This window comes from Channa argus, chromosome 23, assembly GCF_033026475.1.
Source record: "Channa argus isolate prfri chromosome 23, Channa argus male v1.0, whole genome shotgun sequence".
NCBI lineage: Eukaryota > Metazoa > Chordata > Actinopteri > Anabantiformes > Channidae > Channa > Channa argus.
Genome location: NC_090219.1, coordinates 8,819,700 through 8,847,439, shown reverse-complemented (window position 1 = coordinate 8,847,439; position 27,740 = coordinate 8,819,700). Strand labels below are relative to the sequence as shown.

The window sequence follows — 27,740 nt, the reverse complement described above, 5'->3', positions numbered from 1 at the left end:
TTAGTATTCAATGTTTTATTAACATAGTTCAGTCTTCAGCTTTTTACTTTTATAAAAACAAAATATAAATCAAAACGTTTACTTGTAACAATTCAAAGACACTGATGGTTACAGTACAAATGTTCTGTAATTAACATACATATTTGGACTGAGACTGAATGCCCTATTTCTGACAGCGTTTGCAAGCAGGAAATGATTAAGAGCCAGTTAATGAAACACATGTAAACCTTGATCAGGCAAAAGTACTAGATGATCAGCATGAATGATTTAGTAAAGTCTGTTATTTAAAATTAGGGTGTTTGTTCTAAAGACCGTTTTGTTAAACATTGACTTTACATTAGAAAGACCATCCCCAAGCTCTAATGACCCCACTGGTATGTAGCTCCACATTAGTTAGAAAAACAAAACTGTAAGAAAAAGGAAATCATTGTTAACATATACAAATATCACTTACATCATTCCCTAACAGTAAGTAGAGTAGTCACAGGAAAGAGCCATTTCAGTAGCACATGTACTTTACTTTACAACATGCTGAACCTCAAACACAATCAAGCAATTGACATTGAACAGGTGAGATTTTGGGTCAGTAGTGCATTTTATAGATACAGAGACACTGTTAGGTGTGCAATTGTTTTCCACTTTGTCCTTTCTACTCATGACGTCTAATAAGATGAACAGTTTAAAATCAACAAATTTTAATTATGTAGGGTATATGGTTAGCTTCTAAAGGCTCGGTTAAGCGTTAGTACTTCACAGTAGGGCTGTGCCATATTGTATATTGTCAGTAAATCCTCTCCATGATATCATCATATTGACTGTAATGTGTAAGAGGTGGTTCCCCCTCATTCATTTCAAATAGGGTGGCCAAAACATTAGAACCACCTCTTCTTCTTGTAATGTCCAGTACGACTCCACCAACCACTTTGACCTCAATAATAAACAGAGTAGAATCCTCATCTTTCTGATGGTTTAGTCTTAAAAACTGAGAAGTTATAACAGTGTAAAAGTAGAATTTATGTCAGAGCTGCTGTACTGGATTGTACAGGTGTACCTAACAACAAAGTGGCCTGTGAGTGTATTGCTGCATGCATGCCATTAACATAGACATCTCATGAAGCTACAAACAGAACAGGCATGGTTGAAAGAGTTTGTCAAATTAATTCTGTAAAAGAGCTTCCTCTGCCCTTTGAAAAGCTTAGAAACAAATTGATGTCAAACAACCATGATTTGCATGATTTGTCATGTCACAAGCTGGAACCAACAAACATCCAACTTGTTCCACCCCCTTAAACATCCCCAAAATAAGAAGATTTAAACAAAAGGTTAAACAACAGTAACAGGCTCCTTAGAATCAGAAAGGTGCGTCAGCTTCTTTGAGTAAAGAATGTTTGTATATGTGATATAGACACTGAATGTCTAAAAATTATTGTAATGATCATTACCCATGTTTCCAAACCTTATTTGCTGTGACTGTTAAGTACTAGCGACAGACATCTAAAGAGACTAGTAGCTTCAACTGTGAGCTGGCCATTTGTCTTACATGGTCAAAAAGTAGACGGCATGATCTTTCAGAATTCAGAACTAGGTCTGTTAGCACTGTGTAAATGTTGGGTCACTGCTAAAATACTGGAAAATAAAACTGTTAAGACACTATTTATTATTCAACTTTATCTACTATATAACTGTTGCTGCTCTCTGCCTGTAGTGGTAGTTATGGTAAAAAATTGATATGAACAACCACAGGTGAGCCTCTATTTCTTTACAACTCATTTTACATCCTGTACCCTATGTTATAAATAAAAGGAAAATTAAAAAAAACTCAACCCATTAGACTTCCTTCTTTAGCTGCTCAGTTATACAGTAACAAACAACTGATGCAACAATGGATAACAAAAACAAAGCTGCTGTTCCAGCATTTTCCCCGATGGCATCTTCTGTGTTTTTGTTGAATAAAATTGGTTTGATAAAATTTTACGACCCAATTATCCCTCAATGATTAATATTGTTAGTGAATCTCAAATTTGGGTTCTATTGAAAACCCAATCATCAGAGACGTCTTTTCGAGCGCAAAGTGGACATGTTTTATCATGGACTGTATATCCCAGGGGCTTGTCATTTCTTCTGCATTGTTGATATGTTTAAGGTTCAGGGCTTTTAGCAGCTTTACTGAGCCTGTGTCACCTGATTCTTTCTTTCTTGCCATTGCTTCTCTCTCAGGCTGAGCTCTCCTTCAGAAAAGGATGCTATGCCCCAATTGTTGATCATCGGCTGGGCCTTGGAACCTGGAGAAGAGAATTTCAAGAGACTATTCACCATTGAGGTAGGAATATTCCATTCATCGACCCACTAGAGGGCAGTAAAAACATGAAAGAAAAACATGCTTAAGACTGAGTCCCGTATAGTTTTTTTTTTTCTTCTTTCTTTCCCCTATAATGCAGTGTATGACCCTCTGTAAAAAAATAAAGTTAAGAAATTTGAAATAAATTAAAAATAAAAAACATGTCACCCATTGGAGCAATAGTACAATGAATTTAGAAAACGACCAGTTATCCTTTTAACTGCAACGTACAGGAGCAACTGTAACCACAGTGTGAGTAGTCGTGTTTGGTAATGTTACGTTAGTTGTGATTCTAAATGCATGGCCACAGATGCTAGGGACCAGGCATGAGAGCCAGTTTTCAAAGAGATGAGCGTTGGTGTGTTGGTACCTGGTTGAATTAGCCGTAACAAGCCCTCGTGTTCTGCCACTTTGTGCTTCCAGGACTTTGTGTTGTTGGTTGCATCTTCCAGCTTCTGCATCACAGTCTGGCTCACACATGGACAAGAAAAACAGTACAGTTATTAACACTTAGAACACGCTTTGTGTAAGATTTAAAAACAACATTCTTGCAATAACACCATTGCATAAGGTCCTAATTTTTTTTCATTATTGCCCAAGAAACTGCATGATTGAGATGGTTCTGTTGATACAGTATGCTGTGTGAAGGCACATTGAAGGTCCTTGTAGCTGCATAAAGTTCTTGGCCAAAATTGTATCACAGGTTAAGTATAACTTTATTTTAGAAAAGGGCAAAGTTAACCTTATTCTAGCTCTTTGCAAGAATAAAGCTCAAGTTTAACTGTAAGCTTTCAAATACTTATTTCACAAATTAAATGTAAAGAACTGTTTAGGAGGATCTTGGGTTGGGTTCATTGAAGAAAAGTCGTACAGTGATAGTTATATCCTATCAACACTTTCAGTGGTCTCAGCTGACCTGGTACTGTTGCAGGGCCCCCTGCCTCTCCAGCTCCAGCTGTTCCAGTTGTTCCATTGCAGCCTGCAGCGCACTCTCTTTAACCAGACGTTCCTTCTCAAGCTCCTGTTTCTCAGCTTCCGTTTTTGAGATTGCCCGCTGCTGCCGCAGATGAATTTGCTCCAACTCTGCTCTCTTTGTGGCCTCTTCCTCCAGCAACCTGCTCCATACATAACAAAAACAAAAATACTTGACACAATGAAAATAACTTCAATCTAAGCAGCTCCTTTATAAATGAATGATAACCAGAGGTAGCTATAGCATGTCTTAGTCAGCAGATGGTGCTGTTAACAAGGTTCAGCTATTGTAAATAAACTCGAATAAACTTGAATTCTGGATATCTACTTTGTTTATATTCTTCATGTACAGGCAGCCAATAATAGTCCTGTCTTCCTCAAGAAATACATGAACAAGAATAACTATAATAACTGAGGGAAACAGTAAATTTACATTTATTTAATTGGGTTTGTAACTGTATTAATACAGGCTTTACACAAACTCAAAGAAGCAGACAAACTGGTCAAGCACATTTGCAAACAGCATGTCTCATTCACAGGAACTACAACGGGGCCACTGACAAAGCACAAAAACAGAAGTTGCCTCACTTCACCTTATGAAACTGCTGCCTTCTCCCAAATCTCCTCTCCCGTAATCTGGTTGCATCTCATACGGCCTGTGTGGCTAGTTTAGTAAACTTACTTCCACATGAAAACACCATTTGTTATTTAGGAGTAATATTTGATTTTCATAGATCAAAGGTTACATTTCTACTCTCTCAACTAAAACCAAGCCTTTAGCCAAACCTTCCATCTTAAAATTCTAAATGCTCTTTATTATCTTAGCACAAATAACTGACCACTGTCTAACACTGGTTTAATTCTGACACTGTGGTCAGTGGTGCTGACATGCTAACTACTGGTTAGACAGACATGAGAAAGGAACATCAGCATAGAGGAAGGAAGGAGAAGAGAGGAAACACAGTGGAGAGAGGGAAGTAGAAGCTGAATGTGTGGCTGCATGTGCAACTCAAATAAAAAACGGGAGGGTGGCAACACGGTTGTTTGAAACCGTGTTTCAGTTTCAGTTAACTGAAATACTATACCGCTAGGTGGGTAACTGATGAGCACTTTGACACAGTTTGACCACAGAGTTATCATTAGTCCTTATAGTAACCAAGGTTGTTGTATTAACATAATTTTGTTATTTTGGAATTAAATTTCGCTGTCTCGAAAATCACTTACAACAGCTAAACTTGCAAAGTTGGTTTTGCTGTACGCTTTGTTATTTCAACCTAAGTTCTGTTTCCTGACTGTGTTTACTGAAGTTCACCTTTTAAAAGCTACCATCTGCTTTTAAGGAAAAAACATATTTTACCAGGAAAATCATATACTACATCCATATAATCCTGTTTGCATTTTTTTCTCTGTTTTATTAATGTAATTCTGTACAGCCACTTGTCTAACACACCAACAGTATACAGTGTAAAGTTTTGGATGGAACCTTTCCTCTACTCTTTGACTGACCGTGCTTGCAGCCGGCGGACGGCCTCCTCATCCTGTCTTGCACGCTTTTCATCATCCAGAGCATCCTCCAGTTTTCGATACATATCCTCCAGTTCACGGACCCGCTGCAGGTACTGCTCCAGCTCTGTGGATTTCTTGGCCACCTGCTCCTCCATCTGCTGCCGTACCTGTTAAAGTAATACAGAGAACGAGTTAACGTAGAATTCACACTCCAGTTTAACAGTTTTTAGTAAGTGGTCCTAAATGAATACGTTTAGCTTTTCAGCTTTATGTAACAACTTCAGGTCTGTACACACTGAGTACACATGTGCCTATGATTACACAACAACTCATAGTAAGATTTTTCCCTAGTTGCGTAATAATTAACAGATAATGTTAATGTGTGTATCAAAGTTGACTTTTATGGAAGAATTTTCATTAATTCCTTTAACTAAAATTACACTTGTGCTCTGTTTTCTTGGCAACAGAAGAAACAGGACATCAGAGAAGAAAGAGTGATGGTCGCAGTTGCATGTTTGACAAACCAGATACTAACACGTATGTTTCTTTTTAGAATCAAACGGTTAGTGTAATGTAAGCTTCATATAAACATGTTCACCATATACTGTATAATTAGATATGTGGTCAGAACATCAGCATAACTTAAAAACGTCTTTCTTGCTGTTAAGGTTAAAATTTCAGATTTGAAAGTCTCTCCGAATGAGCAGTAGTGGTTCTTTGGAGGCATTTTTGTATTTGGCAATAGTGTGTTATAGTCAGCTCACAACATCTGACCAAAAGCAGCAAAAAGAGGAAGTTGTACTTCTACCAGTTGTTCTTGCTCCACCACCTGTCTGGTGTAATAATTCAGTAGAAGCAGATGAGGTGTGTTTTTGTACCATTTTCTCTCTCTCCAGGTCCATCTTGTAGCGGTCCTGGAGTTCAGTTTGGGTCAGAAGACGCCTCTTTTCTTCTTCTGCTGCGTAAGATGCTGCCTCTTCCAGAGCCTGAATAAAAACAATAGAGAAGGCAATCAAAAAAAATGGTTGTATATGGTTAAATATTTGTAAATTTGAGGGGGGGGAAATGCTGTATTACCCTTACATTCTGGTTAACTGCATGTTTAACACAGACCAAGCTACAGTGCACATATGACTGATATTATACCCCATCAGGGGGAACTACCTTCTGGTTATTATTAAAAGTAAAAGCAGTGATCTAAAAATAAGTGGATATGCCTTCTCAGAATGAGTAATTGAGTGTAGACTTATGCAGAAAAAAAAACATTGCCATGGTGATTTCTAAAGAAACTCAAGGTAACCTGGGAAATTGTAACTGCCTTTAAAAAACCCAGATCCTTTCAGACTTATCTGCCTCTTAATATTCTTTGAAAGAAAACCAAACTTCACTTTTATACACACCTCAGACATGGTTGCTTGCCACATTGACTATGGCCAACATTGAATTTGTGATTTAAGTAACTCCCTGACTTTATGAACTAATAGCAGATTAAACAATCTGACTAAATTTATTTAAGTGCAGATTTATATTTTATTTTTTACTGATTCTGTTGGAACAAATCACTACCTTACTTCTACATTCTATACTTGAAACAGAATGTCACTTTGTCTTTTTAGTTTTGCTGTATTTAGTTCCTTTCCCTTCTGGTTAGTGTTTATTTATTTATTTTTTCTTCCTGTGTTTGATTTTTTTTTTTTAAATATTAATTTTTATTTAGGCAAAAGAAATCCAGATTCTGTCATTAAGTCAAACACATTTTCCATTTGACCATTTGTATTCAATACAAAAAACGATAAGGCAAAAAAAAAAGTAAAAACAAATCACTGAATTTCAAACCCTCCTTGCACATAAACATTGTAATACAAAAAAATAGGAAATAAATCTTAACAAAAATAAAAAATTAAACTGTGTCTGATCTTTAATAGTCACTCTTGATTCACATCACCCAGCTGTAAAATGTCAGCAGACTGTGACAGTCTACTACTTATAGAAGCATAGTGTGAATGTCAGAGTGCCTCTTCCCGTATCTGCATGAATGCACAATGAACACACGTACAAGAACTATGTGGGATGGAGACTTGCACCTCAATAGCCAGACTGTTGTGCATTTAGAGGAGAGCAGTGCCAAACAAAGACAAACTGTTGTCTTCTACAACACTGTATGTTACACAAGTGTGATGTGACTGCCGCTGCATCTCTAGGTTTGTCACATAAGCCTCTGTCTCGCATGCACTGGAATTCTGAGATTATCTGCACCTGATCTAGTGGTGGTGTATGTTAGAGTGTGACTCTTCTGACATTATCTTACGTTTATCCTGCGAGTACAAAGTCCTGAGTATCTGCATCAGCCATGCGTGGAGAGATTTAGAGGGCACAAACAGACGTGTTGAAATTTTCGCTGATCAACTGCCACAGCATCTTTATCCTTTTTTTTTTTTTTTTTTTTTTTTTTTAAGAGCATTTTATACCGGGGGGGGGGGGGGGGGGGCATGAGCACTTTATTCGACTGTCAACTCAGGTTATTGTAACAAATGACAAAATGGTTGCCATTTTGATAATTTTTCAGAGTATTAATAGAAACCAGTGTTCCATTACTGAAGCTGGACTTCCAGGATCATATTTAACTGTGTCACCAGACCTGAGAGAACACAGATTCATTGTTCATTGATGCAACCAACCACAGTATGTGACACAGACACTTCAGTGGCAGATTGTTGTGTATTCTTAGGAGAGCGGTGTCAAAGAAAGGCATCCTTGACACCATTAGTAGAACTCCAGCTGGTCTCACTAAAATGTAGGCTACATTCTTGTTAAATTACTACACGAGCCACATATTTCTACTAGCTGCGTCATGCTCATTGTAACAATGGACAAAACCATTACTATAAAGATAACCACATTTTTCTTGGTATGTGTGCAGATTTGTGACAGTTGTGACTCAAACTGGACTTTCTAGGGTTTCATTGTCTCACTGGGCTTAGACAAACACACTGAAACTTTTGATGCAGCAATAGCAAGTGCATAGTAAGTTCACTGTACTTCCCCTGTAAGTCAGGGCCTGTACGTTGCCCAATGCACCTAAAGAACAAGCCTGGGAGGAGTTTCAGAAAGAGTTGCATGTGAAGTTGTAGATCAGATGTAATCCTATTTGCCAAAATAACCAGGAAGATGCTTACTTCCAGAGTGGCCTTAAAAGAAAAACACACACACACACACACACACACACACACCCCTATGCCACTCTATTAAGCTAGATTCATAGCCAATGCTGAACGTGTTGCAAAACCCAGCACACCTTGCAGTGCCCCCATCATGGCCAGCGTAAGGGCCTCACAGGGGTAATTTTTTTTTGTCACTTGACGTAGTCCTAGTCTCCATCAGAGGGAATCTTGATTCAGCTATTTCTTTCTCTGCCTCCTTCCAACATGCATTTATAAAGCACAAAAAAACTCAGCAAACAAGTTGTTCAGCACCATCACTTTCTTCTTCTAGACTAACCTTCTGGCTAGCTGTGTTGTTAATGTTTTGGCCCGTCTATTTACATAAGAATATAAAGAGACCACCTGGTCAATTTATGGCTTTTACCCACGGAGAGTATAGATTAGACAGATGCCAGTTAACCAAACAAAAAACTACCCTGAAAAACGTTTTTGTATTTAATCTCTACCAGACTAGTAGCAACTCAGCTATAACCTACAGGCTGTTTGAATCATGGTGAGTTATTTATGGATTGTGGAGCTGACACTTCCTGTTAACCTTGCAGCCGTTTTATTAACAGGAAGCAGACATTCATCAAATCCACATAATCACTGAATTTTAACACACAGTCAGCCAGTCAGCAGCCTTGACAGACAGAAGTGTGAATCAGGTTTAAGGAGATTAACTGGTAAAACCATTTGATGTCCTCTTCACCTCATGCTGGTTCAATCCACATTCCTCTGTTTGTGCCAAGTGACAGGCTATTCATTAGTGTGAGGCCGAGGGGAGGAGCTGATCTATTATCGGTATTCATGAGTGGACCCTGAGTCTCACAGTTTTTAGGTGAGAGATAGCATCAACACTTTGCCTGACATCAGCAGTGTCATCTCAAAATACTATTTGTAGGAGAATTCACAAACTTACAATCATCTGTGTTATTTTAAAGTGTTACATTAATGCTGAAGAAGGTTGTTTGAACAGGTTTGAGATTGTATCACTTCTACTTTAGTTACACTACTACAGTGATTATGATTCTGTTGGGAAATGTTTTTAAGCAGCATTTCCTCCTAGGAAATACATTTCCTTCTTGTGATATCCATAAATAAACACAGGAGGTTTGCAAACCACTCAGATCCCTGAGTTTGAGGATTTATCAGACAACCAAGGTTTATCATCATAGCTGCAATGATAAACACTAGAAACATGGTGTCATTGTTACAAATAAATCTGCCAGGAAAGTCCACTGATCCACCTGACGAACTAGTCTGTGTCTTATAGTACATTGGTGCTTAAAAGTGTGTGAAGCCTTCTCTGTAAATGGACTAATAATCCAGTCAGTTGTGATTTGTCTACAAGAAGAGAATTACAGACTATTTATAGTTAGATTTTATTGTTTTTGTGTCAAGATATGATTGATGCTGCAGTTGGATTTGATTCCTAATGATTTCTAATGGAGAATAGTGCATTACGTTTACATTCTGGGTGAGTGCATTGTCCTGTTCCTTTTTTTTTTATTTATTTTTTTTATTAGTGCTTTGAGGGAGGGATTTTCCTAAAATTAAAATTTAATATTTCAGTAAACACATTGTAGCTTAAGTTAACAGCTGCAGTCTGACAGGCTCAAGGTCCAGCAATAGATTGAGTTGTACAGTTTGAGTGTGTACGATATCCATGTACATGTTTTTCTTCCATTTCGTTCTACAAAGTATTTTCATTGCCAGTCCAACTAGTCTAACTAGTTAGTTAAAGGAACTGACTACAAATGGTTTGAGATTAACGATTACTTGTGGTTTATAGACAGACATTTTATTCATCCCAAGGGGAAACAGGTTTATCTCGGTGCATTGGCAAAAAGCCACTGATGTCGAAAGCAATTCAAACTTGGGGCAATCGGAATAAAGGTGGTGGAATCACACATGCGGCCAATAATAATAATTTTTACTTTAAGCCCCTTTCTCACACGAACTGGAATTCTGACACTCCTGACATTATCCAGACTTTATCCTACGAGTCGCCTAGTACAGTGTTCTTATTATGTGCGTGAGCTTGTGTGTGCAGTTCTGTCCCAAACTGTCGGCAGGATTTAAAGCGAGCGAATGGGCTTGTTAATGACGTTTCTATCTCGACTACCATTTTAATGGCGTGACAGAACTTGTGTAACGTGACCCAAGTTTCTCACCCGTGGAATCTCCTGCTGTGTGTTGCATGTGTTCACAACTCTGCACCAATGTCAAGGCTGATTTCTCCTGACATCATCCATAGTTTATATGTGAAACAGGCTTAACTGTTTATTTTTACCCAACATTGAGGTTTATCTGGAAAGAGAAGGTTCTTACTATTTCCATTAAAACTTTGGTCTCAAATCACCTTTAAGTGGCACTAAAAAGTCTAAAACTAAACTCATTAATATATAAACCACCATGTACAAACACGTCCACCTCACAAATGGTCCAAAATCTGGGATCACTTAAAGCTGGAAAAAAAACAAAAAAAAACCCCACTAATGTGCCAAAACCAAACCAGGTCAAGAAAGTCACCCGAGCAGGTCACCCAGTACCCCTTCACTTGTTTGGCATTGCAGCTCAGTAACTGTCTAACTCAAATCAAACAAATGCAAAAGAAACTCTACCAGGCTACAATAAGGATGAATCTGTTATACTTTGCACGCTGACATCATGTTTGGCCGGCCCCTACTCGTCCTTACATTTCCACACTGACCTGCGTTATGTTCAGGATGCTAGAACAAGGTGCTGACAAGCTGTGAAACGCTAATAGATTTTTCCTGACCCGACTGGATTCACTAAAGTGCGCTTACCTTCCTCATGTTCTCCAGCTCCTGCTGTTTGACCTCGTTGGCTGTCTGCAGCTCCCTCATCCTCAGCTCCAGCTCCTCCTGTTCGGCCTGCTGCTTCAGTCGCAGCTCTCGTCGCTTCTGTCTAGCCTCGCAATGCGGCGCCGGCCGTCCCTGACGCAGCAGGCCCACACAGTTCTGAATGGCTGAGAGATAACAAAACAGTCATGATGAGATTTCATTTAAAGCTTTGAGGTTAAGTTGTCATCCATAATTATATGTACAAAAAAGTTAAACTAGTAATTGTCCAAACTGATAATCCTGACGCACATGGAACCTCAGACTTGATTAGCCAAACAGATCATTTATAGGTAACTTTGAGATTTGAGTAATTTTTAAGCAAAAATGCCAAATGTTCTTTTTTAATGTAAATGCTCTGCACTTTTCTACCTATTGATACTCAAAGCACTTTACACTGCTTCCTATTCACCCAGTCACACACAAACACACACACACACACACACACACACACTGATGGGGTGTACGTGCCAAGATAACCAGGGCAGATTGGGACCAACTAAGTTGAGGTTCAGAGTCTTGCACAAGGACACTTTAACATGTGACCGGAGGAGCCGGGGATTGAACCAACTACTGTGGGATTGATGGATAACCGCTCTACCTCTTCCCTATTTGCAAGATTCATGTTTTTGTTGATGATAAACTCAGTATCTTTGCTCCTTTGACTCCCTCATACATTTTTACATTGTGACATTTTATACACACAATAATTAATAAGAGATGAGCTCATAATGAAAATAAATATTACTTTCGTGTCACATTTCATTAAACAATCTGCAGACACAAATAACATGATGTAAAGTCAAACTCATTAAATATTTTGATGATGAATCACTGCTTCTATGACATGTAAATGTCTAACATCATTTTCACCATTTTCTAACCTAGGTTAAAGAATTAATTGAGAAAATAATTGTTAGTTGCAGCCCTACTTTGTATTTTAAAATAAATAACCTGCTGCTCAAAATTGTTTCTTATATTGAGTTAATTTCGAGTTACTGACCCTGGATCCACTCCTGCTTCTTCTTCTTGTCTGACGCACTGATTTCAAAGCTTTTCTGTGATGATTTGATGATGAAGAGACACTTCTTTCCCTCTTTATCTTGCAAAGGCTGCATGGAAAACAATACAAAAGAGGACTTCAACACAGATCTGTGCAAAGACGAAGAATAGTAAAGAACAGTCCATGCTCCTCTAAGATTACATGGGAAACCCAGCGGGTTTCTTAACAACATTAGGTTCTTGCCTCAACACTGCAATTTCCGTCCAGTAAGATGTCTCCCTTCTTTTCGGCCAAGTCCTCACCGACGTAGTAGGAGATAGAGTTTGGCTTCAGCATGAACCAACGCTCTGTCCAGTTCTTCCGCTTGTGACCTTTCTTCATCATGTAGCCCTGCACAGAGAAAGGCAGGCGTGGATTTCAGCTCATATTCAAAGTAGCTGGTTTTTGTGTTTACATGCAGCTCTACGTGAACTAACACATTCACACAATATTTTACACAAATATACATCTCTGCCTCACATACCCACAAATTCTCACTTCCACGTTTTATATCTATTGCAAACGTCAGTTTTAAATCTGATCTTTTCCAGCAACTGTGTGTTTATCTAGGTTTGTCGTAATGTGCAAGGTTGAGTAAATGAGCTCCTCATTTCATCGTTTTTTGTGATTAGCTTTTAATCCTGTGTTCATTTTAATCACTGGAGTTACAATGTTTCATTTCATTTCATTTTCCCTGACTTTTACACTTCTAGACTGATAGACTGAAGAAGCACCTGCAGCTCATACGAGCCCACAAATATAATATTTTTCTAATGTTTCTTTGCATTTGCTTTGTCAGCAAAGCCGACGAACGGTCCAAACCCTAACCCAGCTGTTTGGTGCTCCACTTGTCAGGCTGTGAATTAGACGATGGATACCTGAACCAAGGCCGACCGACCCGTCGGTACCCGACGGTTCAGGTTGGGTTAAGACCGAAAATTTTAAATCCTCAGCCATGTTCACATAGGGCAGGATAAATAGGTCTTTTATAGCACTGTTCAAACGTTTTAGCCACTACATCTAAAGTGATGCTTAATAAAATAATGACATCACTAGTTTTTATTTAGACAATGTGTGATCACACTTTGCTTTTAAAATGGCCCAGTTGTTTAGCGTGTTTTACTAGTAACAGCTTTTTGTTTCCAGCATCTTGGTGAACTTGCAACAGTTCTTCTGCAGGATTCCTTGTTGTTCTTGTCACTGGAGGTGCAAATAGTTTGTGACTCTTATGGCTGTACTTGTGGTCCGCTCCAACTCACACTATCATCAGAGCTCTGTCTGAGCAGGTGAGCTGCCCACCTGTTTAAGCACGTCAAGAATGAGCTCCTGGTAAACCTCGCTGATGCCCATGGAGAGCGTTTGCCGGTCCATCCCCTTACTGAAGTGACCCGTCCCCACCAGGCTGATGATCTCCCAAACGTTCAGACACTGCTGTTTCGAGTTCAGCTGCAACTTGTAGTCTTCAAAACGTTCCTCCACCCAGCTGCCCCCCATCGCCTCTGTGAGCTTCCGCAGGAAATACTCGATCTGTGCATGGAGAAAGTAAATACTGTAGATGATTACACACAAACAAGGACAAAACACAGAGTCCTCTTTTAAATATTCATGAACAGCTCCATGTTTCAATCAACTGTGGCCACTGTGTATTTAACTTTATTTTCCCTACATGGGCAGCACATACATTTACATTGCTCTTGAAAATAATCTTCCTGTGATTCAGCTGGATGTTTGTTATACCCGGCAATAAATCTCCCAGCATTTTTAGAAGAACAGGAAGCTGGAAACTTCCTTTTCTGCTGTTGAGCAATATATATTTTTAGTTTGCCAGTTACTGCAGGGCCACATTCACTACAATGACAATAACACCACTGGTATCATCTTGAAATAAACAGTGGTCCATTTAAAGAAGCCCTGACCAGACTTTGAAGTTTTGGGCAAGTTGATCTAGAAGAAGTGTTTTATATGAAGAATGTCCAGTTTTCCAGCCAAACATTATAAAGATTGTGCTTTTCCTGAAATATGTCAAACTCTCGTGGTTTCTGGTGGTTTGTTGTGTCTGTGGGTTTTTTCCTTTTAGGTTTGTGCCCAGTGTCAGTGAAAACAACAATTATGAAACATATTCAGAGCTGTGAACAACCTGCCGCTCTACTGACAGTGGAGTTTTAAATGGTCATTAATGCTGAATTGCAGTGATTAGTTCATTAGACCATGACCAGAAAACTAAACATATTAATAATCAGTCCTTAATTTAAGTGATTGTTTAGAGTTTATTTTAGAAAAAGACCCATTTTATCCTTTAAAGAGAAACTGGAGACATGCTTAGTCTTTACATTACACAACTCCTGACAGCCTGTGTCTTGACTTTGGTTTGAAAAAAAAAAAAAAAAAATTACCGCTCAAGTTTTAATAGTCCCACTATTTATTTATTTATTTGTTTATTTTTCTAACCCCTAACCCTCACCCACCCTTAGGCCTAATCATCAACTTAAAAACAGAAAAGAATAACAACCTGTCTTTTAACTACGATGGTGGGATGAACGCTCACCTCTTCAGTGACCATAATCAGAGGGTATCTGTCCTCAGACAGAAAGTTGAAGATGCACCAGATTTTGAAGGCGTCGTCATTGGAGATGAGCAGCTGAGACTGTTGCAGGTTTTTCCTGTAGCACAAGGTCCAGCACATTTTGTTGAAGTCTTGACGGTCAAAGTTATCTGTCACCTGTGGGAGAGATCAGCAACAGCTGTGGTGAGTCATGGATTTACTTTTATCCCCAGAGACACAGAGAAACTGTTGAGTTCAGCAGAGTTCACAAATAAAACCTACTGCTTTGGCAAATATTCAGTGTGCTGAGTGAAACCGGAGTAAATTCAAAGCCAGTGCTTTATCTGGCTGTGTCCTCAAGATTCCAGGGGTGTAAATCATTTACTCAAGACTTACAGAACCACTTAGTCCTGGAATATTTATATTACAAATCTACTACAGTACATTTCCATAGGAAAATATTATAACTTTTGCTCCACTACATTTATCTAAAAGCCTGTTAATGCTAACAGATTATTTGTTAAGTAAATTAATCAGTGGAAATACCAAAGAGTTCAGAGTATATGTCTTGAATGCAGTACTCTAACCACCTATAACATTAAAAGCTGTCAGTAAAACAACAACACTCACAGGGACGATTCAGCACATTCACACCAGGACTATATTAAAGTACAGTTTTGTACTTTGAGAATTTCCATTTTATGATATCGAATCTCTATTTCAGAGTGAAATATTAGAAGTGCCGTTTCAGAGCCACCAGTGAAGACCACACACACAGGCTGCTGGTTGAAAACCCACATCATTCTTTCATTTATCCAAGTTTAAATACATTTCCCCTGGGAGATGGCACAATCTCTGCCAAAGCCGAAAAAAAGTGAGAAAAGAAAAGTGGTCTGTTAAACACAAAAAAAAAAAAAATCTCCACGAGCCAAATTCCAGAGCAAAAGTGGAGGAAAGCTCTTGAAAGGTACAATCAGTGCTGTGGAGGGGAAATGTTTTCTCTGAGACCGGTGAACAGCAACATCTCCATGGAGACTTCTGGCAACCCGACTGTGCTCGTCCTGTTGGCAGCCGTCCCAAACAAGCCACCAAAATAAAAACAACAACAAAAACAACAACAACAACGCTGTGATTAAAAAGCTTTAAAATTCAAAGTTTATCGGAAACACTTCACATAAACTGTGTGAGTTACTTGGTGCAGTTGTTACAGTGGTTTGAGCAGCCAGTGATGTGGAAACAGAGCAGTTCTCCTTCAGATGCAAAATAACAAAGGCTTTATTCAGGACATCAGGTGTTAGAAGCCATAGAAAGTCCTGCTAGAATCCCTGTCCACTTTCTAATAAGAAGTTATTAAGACCATAACGGATTTAACAGTTAATATAGACCAGTTCTAAACATTACACCAGGAAGCTGCAATTTAAAGATTCCATTTGGTAATGTGTAATACTAATAGAGCTTAACTGGTATGAAATGTCCAGTGCCATAAAAGGTTTGCACTATTTTTAAACTGTAAAACCTCAGTTAACATTACATACTGCAATTTGGACTTTACTGTAGAAAAGTAAAAATACCCAAATCACAATATTTCCTCTCTTAAATTACACTTATTATGGAGGAACATTGTATTTGGACTCATGCAATTTAGATGCCTTGTTTTTGCTGAAAACAAAACATGAAAATTAAAAACAAAATTTTTTCTCTATGAAATGTATGAAGGTGCCTTTTACTGAATTCTCAGTAGGTGTCTACAGGCTGCAGGAAAAGCCGGTACGTGAATATTGTGTCAAAGCAAAAGCATCAGATCAGTGTGAATACACCACTGAGATAATGGATTATTTTCACATCAAAATAAACTTTTGAATCATGAAGCTGCTCAAACTGAAGACACCCTGATTCCTCTCACAGCTGTTTAATTATTTCCATTGTGCTCGCAGGTTCTGTGTGAGTGAGAAACATTCAGCTGCAGTCATTCAACATTGAATGACTGCAGTGAAGTCGCCTTAATTTTTCGAAGGCTGCACAGGATCTGATGTAACCTTCTATTGTGCTAATTTAGGGTGAGGGCCTGTGTGTGGAAACCAAGGCTGGATATTAAAGCAATACCCCACCCAAACTTTCTTAAACGCTCACCTCCCCAAAGCCTTAAACACTGGCTGTAAAAAGTTTAGCACTTGCTGCTGTGGTTCAGCAAAACTACTATAGAACAGAAATAGAAAATTCCCAAATTTCCTGCAGCTCAATGCAACATTTTTACCTTTTTAATGATATTTCTAAAAACATGAGCAAATGCAGTCATCTGACACATTACTGTGGTCAAAGATTAGAAACATCCACATGTTGATGAAAATATGCATCAGGTGTCATGAGTATACAGACAGAGAGAATTTCAAATCAGTACCTCTGTACGGTCAAAAAAAAAATAAAACAATAATGAAGCAAAGCTCCAGACATTTCAGAAAAATAACTTGCAGAGCAATACACCATAAATATCTTCTGCTTTGATTCGATAACAACAATAGCAGTGGATCCAACACAGGTAAACGAAACAAAAAAGAAATAAAGACAATTTTAAAATTTACAGCATTAGTCAGCTTCCTCTGTTCAGAATCATAATATATGACTAAAAGCCCCCAAACATCTTACTGTCCTTTGTAAAGGCACTTTTTCAACCAATAAAAATACATTTTGAAAGCAATTTCCTTGTTAAAATTTAGAAACTTGGTAGATCTTCATTGTGCCTGGCAAATTGTTGTGGAGGACTAGAATTACTGCCATCAGATGTCTAGTTACAGTTTACAGGCCCATCTGTCCAGGCTCATGTCCCAGTTGTGGTCATTTACCTCAATGGGAGTGGAACAGAAGAATGGACAGCTGTCACCAATACAGAGGCTTTAACAGATAAACCACAGACAAGTAAACGTACTGTAGAGGTAATTTTATGTGATTATAAGTGTGATTATGAACATCTGTATCCAGAAATATCTTCTTTTCTGACAGAACCAGGTGTCAAAACAGGTGATAAGACGCTGCGCATTAAGGCAAACGATGAAAGACAAAAGTGAGCGAGTATTCGTTGACAGAGTTTGCACTATATGTAATTAAAAGATACAGTATTTTCAACCTGTAGTGCAAAGTTCTGTTTAAAGTTTATTAGTGGGATACTGAGTTTTATTTAATGCTTTTAGGTTTTAAAATGTAATGTCTATAATGTAGATTGTTAATATGAACTCGAGGAAGAAAGTACAGAATTGTGACTGACCGATTTAAGCTGAACCCAGCTGCTATTTTTGTAAAATTGAAACTGAAAATGTTTTGTGGTCTACAGGTGGTGTTATGTAGGCATGCTGCTGTGACAATGCTCCTCACAATATTTTGACTTATGTTGAAATCATATTTCAGACGGCAGACACCAGAATCTGAATCCACTGTCATCACTCAGCAGCTTGAATGCGTCTCTCGTGATTATGATGGTTGTGTTAATGAGAACGAATCGTCTTCTGCTTTGACACTTCTGGTTTTGAATGAATCAGCACGAAGACATGACGGATGAGGAGGGATCAGGTTGTGAAAGACTCTCTTATGAAAGAGCAGCTACTCGTCTAACATTGTTCTGTCATGCTCTTCTTGTTTGTCTTTGTCCCTGTGGGTCACTGGCTCTCGTCTTTTTCCATTTCTCCTCTCTCGCTCTCCCCTCGTCTCAGCCTCTACACTTCGACAATAAGAGCCTTGTCAGCGTTGCCTGGCCTCCTCTCCACTGCCACATGTTCATTAAGATTCAGGAGCCAAGCTCAGCGTTAGTTGCTGCATCCCAAACCTGCAGCAGCATTTACAGCTCACGCAGTGGAACGACTGATGTCCGAGGGTGATAAACAACAAGACAATTAAGTGTCTTATTACAAGTTAAACAGGATCATCAGCTAATTAATGTTTGATGCAGGTCAACTATTCACCGCAACAGGAACAGCTGAATGTTCTGCGAAGTTTAAAACATGATAGAAAATGAAAGTGAGCTAAGAGTAGAACAGAAGAGGTCTGTAATGCTCCGAAGCACAGCATTACCACATAACCCTGCAGATGTTGGTAGGTTACTTCATAGAGCCCAAAACCTGTACACGTACAATACGCTAAAACTACTGTACAGATGGGGAATTGGTATTGTTCAGTTTTAACTTAGTCCAACTCAAATTGCACACATTTATTTTGCCTCTGTGATTTAAAAAAAAAAAAAAAAAAGAGGAGGGGGGGTACCAGCTTTGTTCAAAGCATAGAACCAGCAGTAACTGAGATGGATGGTCAGAGCTCTGCAGAAACATTATCAGTTCTTACTACAGTTTGTTTTGCACCACAGTGTTGCTCTCTCAACATGTCAGACACACAACGCAAACTTCACTTAATCAAAAAGAAACATCCACACCAACAATGATCACGGGTAACAGAACACATTCTCAGGTTGAAACGTTCATGTCGACTGAGCAACAGTACAGACCGATGAGTTCCTCCGCATGTTCGGTTCGGCATTTTCTGACTCTGAAACACCTGCTACAGGGCAAAAGTCTCCAAGAGTCACAATGCAACATGACACTCTGCATGACTGACTTGAAACACAATCTGCCTACAGAGGAAATAGATACACTGTTGTATCGTCTATTAAAATCCTTTTTCTGTTCAACAGACTGATGCAACTGCAGGAGACAGGACAGAGTAGAAAAGCTGTGTCACCCAATGTGCTGCAGGCAAAACAGACTTGTTTCCCTTCGAAGGTTAAATGAAGGAGATCATTATCTGATCATGGAAGATATTACATTATTTTGGCTTTCTGCACCACCATAGGAGATTTAAAAATGAAACCCTCAAGATGTGATTTAAGCAATGACTGTCAGCTTTAATTTAAGGGTTTGGTTGAAAATATTAGGAGGTACGGTTCAGAAATTACAGCCAGGAGATTTTAGTAGCTCTAAGGTATTTGTCAATTATCAGTTTTATGACTCATTTCAAGCTTGACTGTCTTAGGTGCAAAACTCAGACATCACCAGGTGCTGAGTTTCTTCCCTGGTGATATGTTGTCAAGACCTTAACTGCAGCTGCAGCTTCACTTCCTGCTTGCTTTTGGGTGTGTTGTCTTCAGCAAGTGAAATGTAGTAAGATGCGATTCAGGTGACTGAATATTTTTCTGTTTGCCACCAGAAAGTAGTGAAAAGTTCCTTTTTCTACCGTAAAATATTCTTGATATATTTACATTGGATTGTGTTAGGAAATTCAGTTTGTTGATATAAATTCTTGTGTGATTTTTTAACTCTCTTTTTAAACCAGTATCGGCCTCAAAGATCATATTGATTGCACTAATCTATGGTCCCCAGTTTGAAAAAAATTAGGTACTTGAGACTTAAGATGTAGGAATTTGTCAAATTGTCAAAAAAATGTGTGTTTTTATTGCAAAAGTTCTCATTCTCAAATACCCATCTTATTTCAGGGCCCCTACACTTTTAAAAAGTCAAATTCAAGCACTTTTAAGATGGAAATATGCTATAAACAACCAAAATTAATTTCTTAATAGCAGAAGAAATTAAGAACGTACTCACTTGACAAAACATTTGTAAATATAACAAATACATTTGTCGGTGAAAATGTAAATAATTAGAGCATTTTTCTGTGTAGTGTGCAAATCAAAGCAGAACTGGATTTGACAAAACAGCAAACTAGAGCCAAGTAAAGCAAGAACCTCATTATGACCACATGGATAATCTAATGCAGCAGCTCTGTCATGAACTCTACATTTACAAGGTTATAATTTCTTATTTTTTTATGCTGAATATATCATACATTTTTCTACTATGTGTTTGTTCTGTATGAGTCGTAGTGGAGTGAATTATATTAAGACATGCTTCTAATGTTTGGGTCTTGCTATTTCAAATGAACGAGAAACCAAATTAAGTAACGACAATAACGACAACACACGTCATGTGACCTGGAGGTGCAGAGACCCTCCTATGATGAACAGCTGTAGGTGTTGTCTGATGAACGCTGTTCGTTGGTTTGGTTCTGTTTTTGCTTTGGATTTTTCATTTTCGAGCAAACGCTCATTAAAACGAAAAACCTCATGGCATGTTGAGCGCAGTCCTGTCCGACTCAGTGTCACACGTGAAAACAGTCTGAGTCACAAGAGACCCGGGAGTAACAGTTTTTATTTTAGACTAGTTTATTCCTCCACCTACTAAGCAAAGAAGTTAGTTTCAGTCACACCGCTATTTATTGTGCAAGACATCAAGTATGTTTAAGCACTTTACCCAAATTCCAAGCACATTTCAGACCTTGAAAATACAACATTAACATTCAAGCCTTTTCAAGGATTTCCAGCACTCGTAGAAACCCAGTTATTTGTTTCACTCAGGCCGCTGACTTTACTCAGGCTGCTGACTAAGGAGGAATAATAAACTTGAGTCACATGATTAAGCCGTCCTTCACAACGTAACGGTGACGTTTTGTCCTCCTCGCTCTCAGGGAACTAAGGGGAAACAGAGAATGACTTGTTCTTGAGGAACACTACGCTCCATCAAACCACAAAGTGCTGACTCCTGAACATCACCACAGGGTCTGCCGCCAAATCAACAGTCGTCAGTGGTTTAGCGTCGGGTTACTGAGCTCAACTGTCACACTCGCACAGCTGTGATTAAACCGTCTGCACTTTACTTTGTGCTGTATTGTTTCAGGTAAGTGGGGTGACTGAGGATGACACACACCCTAACACACATGGATTATGAGACAATAGCCCCCGGGCACAGACACGGACTTGTAAACCCCAAGCAACACTGAACGACACAGGATATTTGTATTGGATTCATTCTGTGTCTCTTTGTTTTCATTTAAACTCTTAGAAAATATTCATAGGGACAATTTCAATCTCCCTGTTTTTTTGATCTCGTTCTTTTTATTTATTTGTAGCCATTTATTCTTTGTATAGATTTTGTCTCCCACATAGTGGGCAGGAACTTACAGTGGTGCTAGGGTGGGCAGCGAGCCCCTACATTTTTGTAATGCCCCTCAATACATGCAGAGTCCTAGTGAAGAACACCAATCCTGATTGGATGATTTTACTACACTCCCACTGGCTGCTCAGAAACATAGGTAGCCCCTTACTCAGCTTTTGTCTTTTACAGCCATAGTCCTGATGTGTGTTATGTAAAACCCAAGAGATACACAGATCAGCCATAACATTACCACCCACCTAATATTGAGTAGGTCCCCCTTTCCTGTTGAGATATGGACTGCACTAGACCACTAAAAGCATCAAGTCCTGTAAGTTGTGAGGTGGGGCCTTGTTTTTCCAGTATGGTGTGTAGCTACACTGGTCCAAAGAAATACTGCCCACGCATCATACTGATGTCTTTTAAGTAGTTATTTTCCGCTCTCTCTCTCTCTCTCTCTCTCTCTCTCTCGTCATTAGACACAGTGAAAACTACAAGAAATAAAAAGCACATACAACTTTTGAAATGAAAACATGTTTCCCAGTCAAAATCTCTCAGGCTAGTGTTCATACAAAACCACATCAACATGAGTCGAGCACCGTTGCAGCGTGCGCCTCTTGAACCAAGTGCAGAATAAGGTTGTTTGGGGGCTGCTTGACCCATAATGCCACCGTGATGCCCCTCACCAACGCTAGTCACATGACCCGTCCATCAAAATAAAAGCTTTTACAAGCCCATTCAACTTTGACCAAACATTTTTGCATTTCACATACAGACCTAGTTACAAATACATTTTAACAGTTGTATGAAATAAAATAATTCTGAACTTATAACAGAACCAGAATAATAAACATTTTAATAAACATGTCTTTCAGACAATTACATGGTGTATTTGGTGAGCAACACATGTTTTTAGGTAGGTGGTACATGTCCAAGTAAAATCCAGATGAATGGCGGGACCCAAAGCTTCCCTGGAGAACATTGCCAAAGTATCCCACTGCCTCCGGCAGCTAACCTACTACCCATAATGGACTTGGGTCATCATGGGCAACCTGACTGGTCTGTGGCTACGCCAGTGACCCCATTGTGGGTTGACTAGTTCTCCATAATTGGACCACTGCAGACCGAAAACATCCCACAAGAGCAGCAGTTTTGGAATTGATCTGAATCAGTCATTACGGTTTGCCCCTCGTCAAAGACGCTCAAATCCAAAGCGGCGTTTCTGTTCCCACACATCAACATCTGGGATAAATTACCTTCTTGCCATTTAAAAAAAAAAATCTCACCCACTTCCAGGCACCGTTGTAACAACATAATCAATGTTATTCACTCCACCTGTCAGTGGTCATAATGTTTTGGCCAATCGATGTAGTTAACTCAATATTCATAATCTAAAACTATGATTTCCAGCCACAGAAGTAGGAAATAAATTAACCAACGTAACATAAATAACAGGAAATAAAGAACACAGCCTTTCATCTGCTGCTGACCAAGGCCTTTTTAACATTTAGACAATGTGATGGCTGAAACCCTCAGGAGATATGACAGGATTGTACTTTAAAACAGACAGGAAAGTTATGGAATGTAAACTAAACTAGCTTCCTGGTCAAACGACTGTTGCCTTTTATCATTTTTTTTTTGATTTTCTAAACAGTCAGGAGTCAAACATTGCTGAATAAAGAGAGCTGTAAGTTGTTGGTTTTTGTGGCATTGTGTCATCTTAGTTGCGCGATTCCGTGTGCCTTTTTACTTATAGTAGCTTCTTTGTCCATTTCAGTTCATTTTTGTATCTTTGTTGTTATTTTGCATCTTTTTACTGTTTTTTTTGACTTTCTAACAATTAAAAAGGTTCACATTGGTCCAGGGGCTCCTTCATAACTCAGCTACTTTTTTCTCTTTTATGCATCAACTGTATTAATGTCAAAATTAGGTTGTTTTCCAGCTTTTTGAAAATCTGGTTACATCACTCACACACACACACACACACACACACACACAGACACACACACACACACACATTCATGCACAGTTTCCTTGTGCAAATGGGTGGAGTTTCCTCAGGAGTAGAAGCAGTTCAGTGTACTGACCACCGCCCTCACTTGCTACTGCAGGGTCACTTCAATGGATGGGTGTGGTGGCTGTGTGTATGGAAAGTCGTGGGTGTTGAGGGGGGCTAATGTTTGACAGTGACGTCATGTCTCGTTTCCCGAACCTAAAACCAGAATTTGCATTTCCTTAAAGAAAAGTCTCCCTGTCACTCAGTGACGCAACTGTCTAAAACCCTTCTGAGTTCGATCTGTCATTACAACCTCAGCCCAGATTTGTGTGAAGTTTGCAAACTTTATAACAATTTAAAGATCTAGAGTGTGTGAAGAGTCTGATTTTAGGGAAAACATAATGCACAAGATATATACCATATTTCCACATGATGGAATAGTCCAGATGAGAATAATTGTGGAAGACAGAACAAGGAAATGTGAAATAAGGTGATGTTTCCAACTGTTAAACTACTTCAAAGGAGACAAAAAGAGGAAGATAGCTAAAAGGTTAAAGTGTGTGTTCTTGTTAAACACCAACAAATGCTTTGAAAAGCTGGAGCAAGAAAAAATGAGTTAACTCTGAGGATAAGGATAGGAGTCCTGAAGCTGAAGATGCCAAATAATAATTTAAAAAACAGAAAAGAAAAAGAAAAATTATCACCACCAACCCTGAAAACTATCATCTTAACAACAACCAATGGAATATGTTGACAAGTCCCACACAGGACATTTACACAAAGACTTTGGTCCAAAGTCTTTAGTGCCACGGTCCCTTCGGGCATCGTCACAGTAACTTCACAGCAGCACAAACAAAAACTCCACTGATTGTTCAAGCAGGTTCACAGTCACAAAAACAAACTAGAAACTTCACGATCTCAGTTTTTCAATCATTTAAAAGTGCAGTGGCCAACTTAAGGTATCACCAACATGAGACTAAGGAGCCAGTCGTCTCTGCTCTGCTGCAGTTTTCTTCAGTCATAATACTCCATCACACTCTGCACGAACCTGCAAGTAGCTGTAGTTATTCATTGTGATTTGGTAGAAATATTTCCAAACTTGACATCGAAGCAGAAATGGTTGCTGCTCTCTGATTGGCTAGTAAGACAAGCGTCACTCAAAACACTTTCAGAAGCAAAGATCTGTGTCACAAGAGGCTTCGATAGCACCTCTTTACATGAACATAAGCTACGGAGCATAATTCTGCGAAAGAATGTGAAAAATGAACACTAACTTGATCAGGGAACGGCCGATACATTTAGAATCAACAAACACTTCCAAACTTGTGAACCAGGGATCAAACAAAAACAAACTATGACTCGACACAGTGCTCACAGTTTATCGTCATGCAACAATCGTCCAGCCACTCGCCAACTTTATGACATCACACAACAACTTTTCTAAAATTATCTGCCGCTCATGACACCACAAAGAGGAAAGGCCTAAATATAACAATGGCCACCGCTGTCTTCATGCTGTGACATCATCAGAGAGGGACAGACTGGCAGCTCAACGAGCCAACCTATGTGATCAACTATAGTTTTGTGCCTCTGTCTGGGCTCAGTGACGCCACATGCCGACACCGACACGCGGGACAATCGATTTGAATTGTTTTAAACTGAGACTTGACAATGAGCATGACATTAAAACCAGTCACATGTACTGTACATTTACCACGTTACAGATGCCGGATTTACTTTCTACTTCGCATTTTAGTTTTTTCCATCTAGCCAACCGCTGCAATAAACTGAAGTCTACAACAAAGCATGGAACACTACAATCCATTTATATAATACAGTACATTATTGTGAAATACGTCTTTCTCCTTAATCAGTACCTTTGGCATTTCGAATTTCATACCTTCGTCCTTCGTGCAAAGTGTAATGTGCAAAATAATAATGAAATGTGCTGTAATGTGCTGGACGACGTGAACATTGTACAGAGAAGTCAAACGGAGCAACTTAAAATGTAAGTGCACCAGGGAGAAGCGATTACGGTGGAAATGATGTCCTTGGAAACAGCGTCGTGTTACCAAGTCTGCGTTTTTGTACCTCTGACAATGTATCATTTTCCATCAGAGAGATGAAGAGTCACAGCAGGCTGGTGACTCAGTTTGTCTAAAAAAGCCCACAAACAGGAGAAGAACGTGAACTCACCCACAGACAGGCCACAACGAGAGCTACATCCTAAACCACATGACTTTATCTCATGAAGTCAATGTAAGGTTTTGTTCGATCAGCAACACCAAGACATTTTGGTTATTCTCATGACTTTAATGTCTTGGGCTGAATGTAAAATACTAGTCACCTGTGCACAGATGTGCAGCACAGAGGTTACTACAGTTAGGAGGAGCATTGTCGACTGACCTTGTCCAGGATGAACTTGTTCAGGTACGGCATGTAGCCCTGGTTGGAGACGGGACCCTCGTCATCGTCTTTAAAGTGCTCCTCCAGAGCCACAGGGTCGTGTGGGATCTTCATCACTGTGCATAAGTTGTGAGACAGCACCTGGAATGATGGGAAACCTGGAGTTATAATTAAACACGAGGCTGAGAAAAATGTATCTGTTCGTTTGTTCCATCGATGAAGTGTTTACAAAAAGGTAAGAACACAACAGCATCTCACATCTTAGAACCTCCCTCCACACTGAGACAGGGAGACTCGGGGGCCAAGCGTCAAACAAAATGACATCCGCTGAACTCACACTTCACCTCCACATTTAGACCATTTCTGCAGAACTTTGACCTCACAGGTTCCCCAGAATGTCTTTTGGCAGCATCCTTCTGCGTAAAACTAGAAACCAACACTTAGAGGCAGCTGTGTGTGGCTCCGTCAGACTGACAGCAGCTCACAGTGTTTCACTTTAATTTGTTCACGGATACTGAGCCAAACTAATAACATGGGTCAACACTTTAACAGGTTCACAGGCTGGAAATCCTGAGGTGAATGCTGCCTATTAATGAAGGACAATGATGACAACAAGTCTGAGCCTTAGGCAGGTCCGTCACGGGTTTATGGTCACAAACCACAGATTCTCTTAAACACGTTTACTTAAGTTCACTTCACGAGCATCGTTGTAACACTTCATTCCTGACGCTGTCTCACACTCACAATCATGTTTCTGCTCAAGTTGAATCGGTCGGTAGGAGATAATCAGCAGCAGGTGCGTCTCTGCTGCCGTCGGCTCACAAACCACTGAAGTGTTTTATCATTTGCCAAAAGATAAGAACCGGCTGGAAACAAGGGATGTGTGTGTGTGTGTGTGTGTGTGTGTGTGTGTGTTCGTGTTCCTGCTTGTTCATAACAAACACAGACGCCAAACAAACTCAAATAAAAGCCTTTTACCTTGAGTTGTGATTTGGAGACTTTCCCGCACTTGTCCACGTCCAGAGCCGTAAACGCGTGCCATATGGACTTCAACAGCTCGTCGCGCAGGGTCATGGTGGCGCATTCAACGTTTTATGGTCTTCTGTTGGCTCCTGCGTGTCCGACTCTCGCTGTCGTCGCTCTCCGAGTGCCTGAGCTGTCTGTGTGGAGCGCAGAGAGGAAAAGTCACATGACGCGCACAAAGTCACCCGCGCTGCGTTTTGGGCACGAAGAAGATCGGAGCGCTGCAGCACCGCTCAGCGACGTCCCACGGGCTGTGTCCACATGTGTTCATGGACAGAGACTACAATGCACCCCGCCCACTAACGGAGGCACCGAGGCAAACTTTGTCTTCAAGTGATTATTCTGTTAAATCACATAAAGACAACAATTACTAACAGTCACTTTGTACTGAGGCTCTGTGCACGTCTGGCGTGTTCACGCGTGTGTTAAAGGGTTAGTATGTGAGATTTACATGGGGACATGGAGACACGGAGGGCAGCGTTCCTGTCTTTTCTTAATCTAGAATGAGCATTTTAAATGTACATGGTGAGTAAGTCCACCGAACACTGGCCCCCAGCGTTGTGTCATGTTGACTTTAGAGGTGGGATAATCTGAAACCTCGGTTTAAAGCGGGTTGTTGTTTTGATCATCTGCTGGCTGAATTCTTACACACATGTGATGCACAGAACAGTCAGAAGAGCAGCAGCTTTTAGGTCTCCGTTATTATTTTCTTCAGTAAAGTCTATCAAACAAATCTAATCACTAAATGCTTCGAGGGTCACATCAGTAGCATTTGCTTTATGGTTTGTACCACTTAGAAGATTTTGAAGAAATCATTGAATTTTATTGATATATTGGTGCTCAATGTGGTTTCAGACTTGTTGGACGCTGCAGCTCGAAAAAGTGG

General features: G+C 39.5%; 1 protein-coding gene across 1 annotated transcript; it reads right to left on the bottom strand.

Moving 5' to 3' along the window:
* On the bottom strand, positions 1-27,019 carry swap70b (switching B cell complex subunit SWAP70b). Its single transcript, XM_067492795.1, has 12 exons — positions 26,810-27,019; positions 25,832-25,972; positions 14,471-14,644; positions 13,225-13,452; positions 12,130-12,276; positions 11,887-11,995; positions 10,830-11,011; positions 5,695-5,802; positions 4,817-4,983; positions 3,255-3,453; positions 2,709-2,805; positions 1-2,282 (listed from the first exon to the last, which is right to left on the bottom strand). Exons 1-12 carry the CDS (start codon positions 26,903-26,905, stop codon positions 2,164-2,166), a joined length of 1,767 nt encoding a protein of 588 aa, XP_067348896.1. The 5' UTR covers positions 26,906-27,019; the 3' UTR covers positions 1-2,163.
* Between the last annotated feature and the right edge of the window lie 721 nt (positions 27,020-27,740).

What these genes read in the sequence shown, in the direction of transcription:
- swap70b (XM_067492795.1), bottom strand. Translation starts at nt 26,905, where the DNA reads ATGACCCTGCGCGACGAGCTGTTGAAGTCCATATGGCACGCGTTTACG. An exon ending in GAAGCAGGAGTGGATCCAGG is followed by an intron (nt 11,012 to 11,886) that starts GTCAGTAACTCG and finishes GTTATCTCTCAG; the next exon opens with CCATTCAGAACTGTGTGGGC. An exon ending in AGCTGGAGAACATGAGGAAG is followed by an intron (nt 5,803 to 10,829) that starts GTAAGCGCACTT and finishes GTTTTTATTCAG; the next exon opens with GCTCTGGAAGAGGCAGCATC.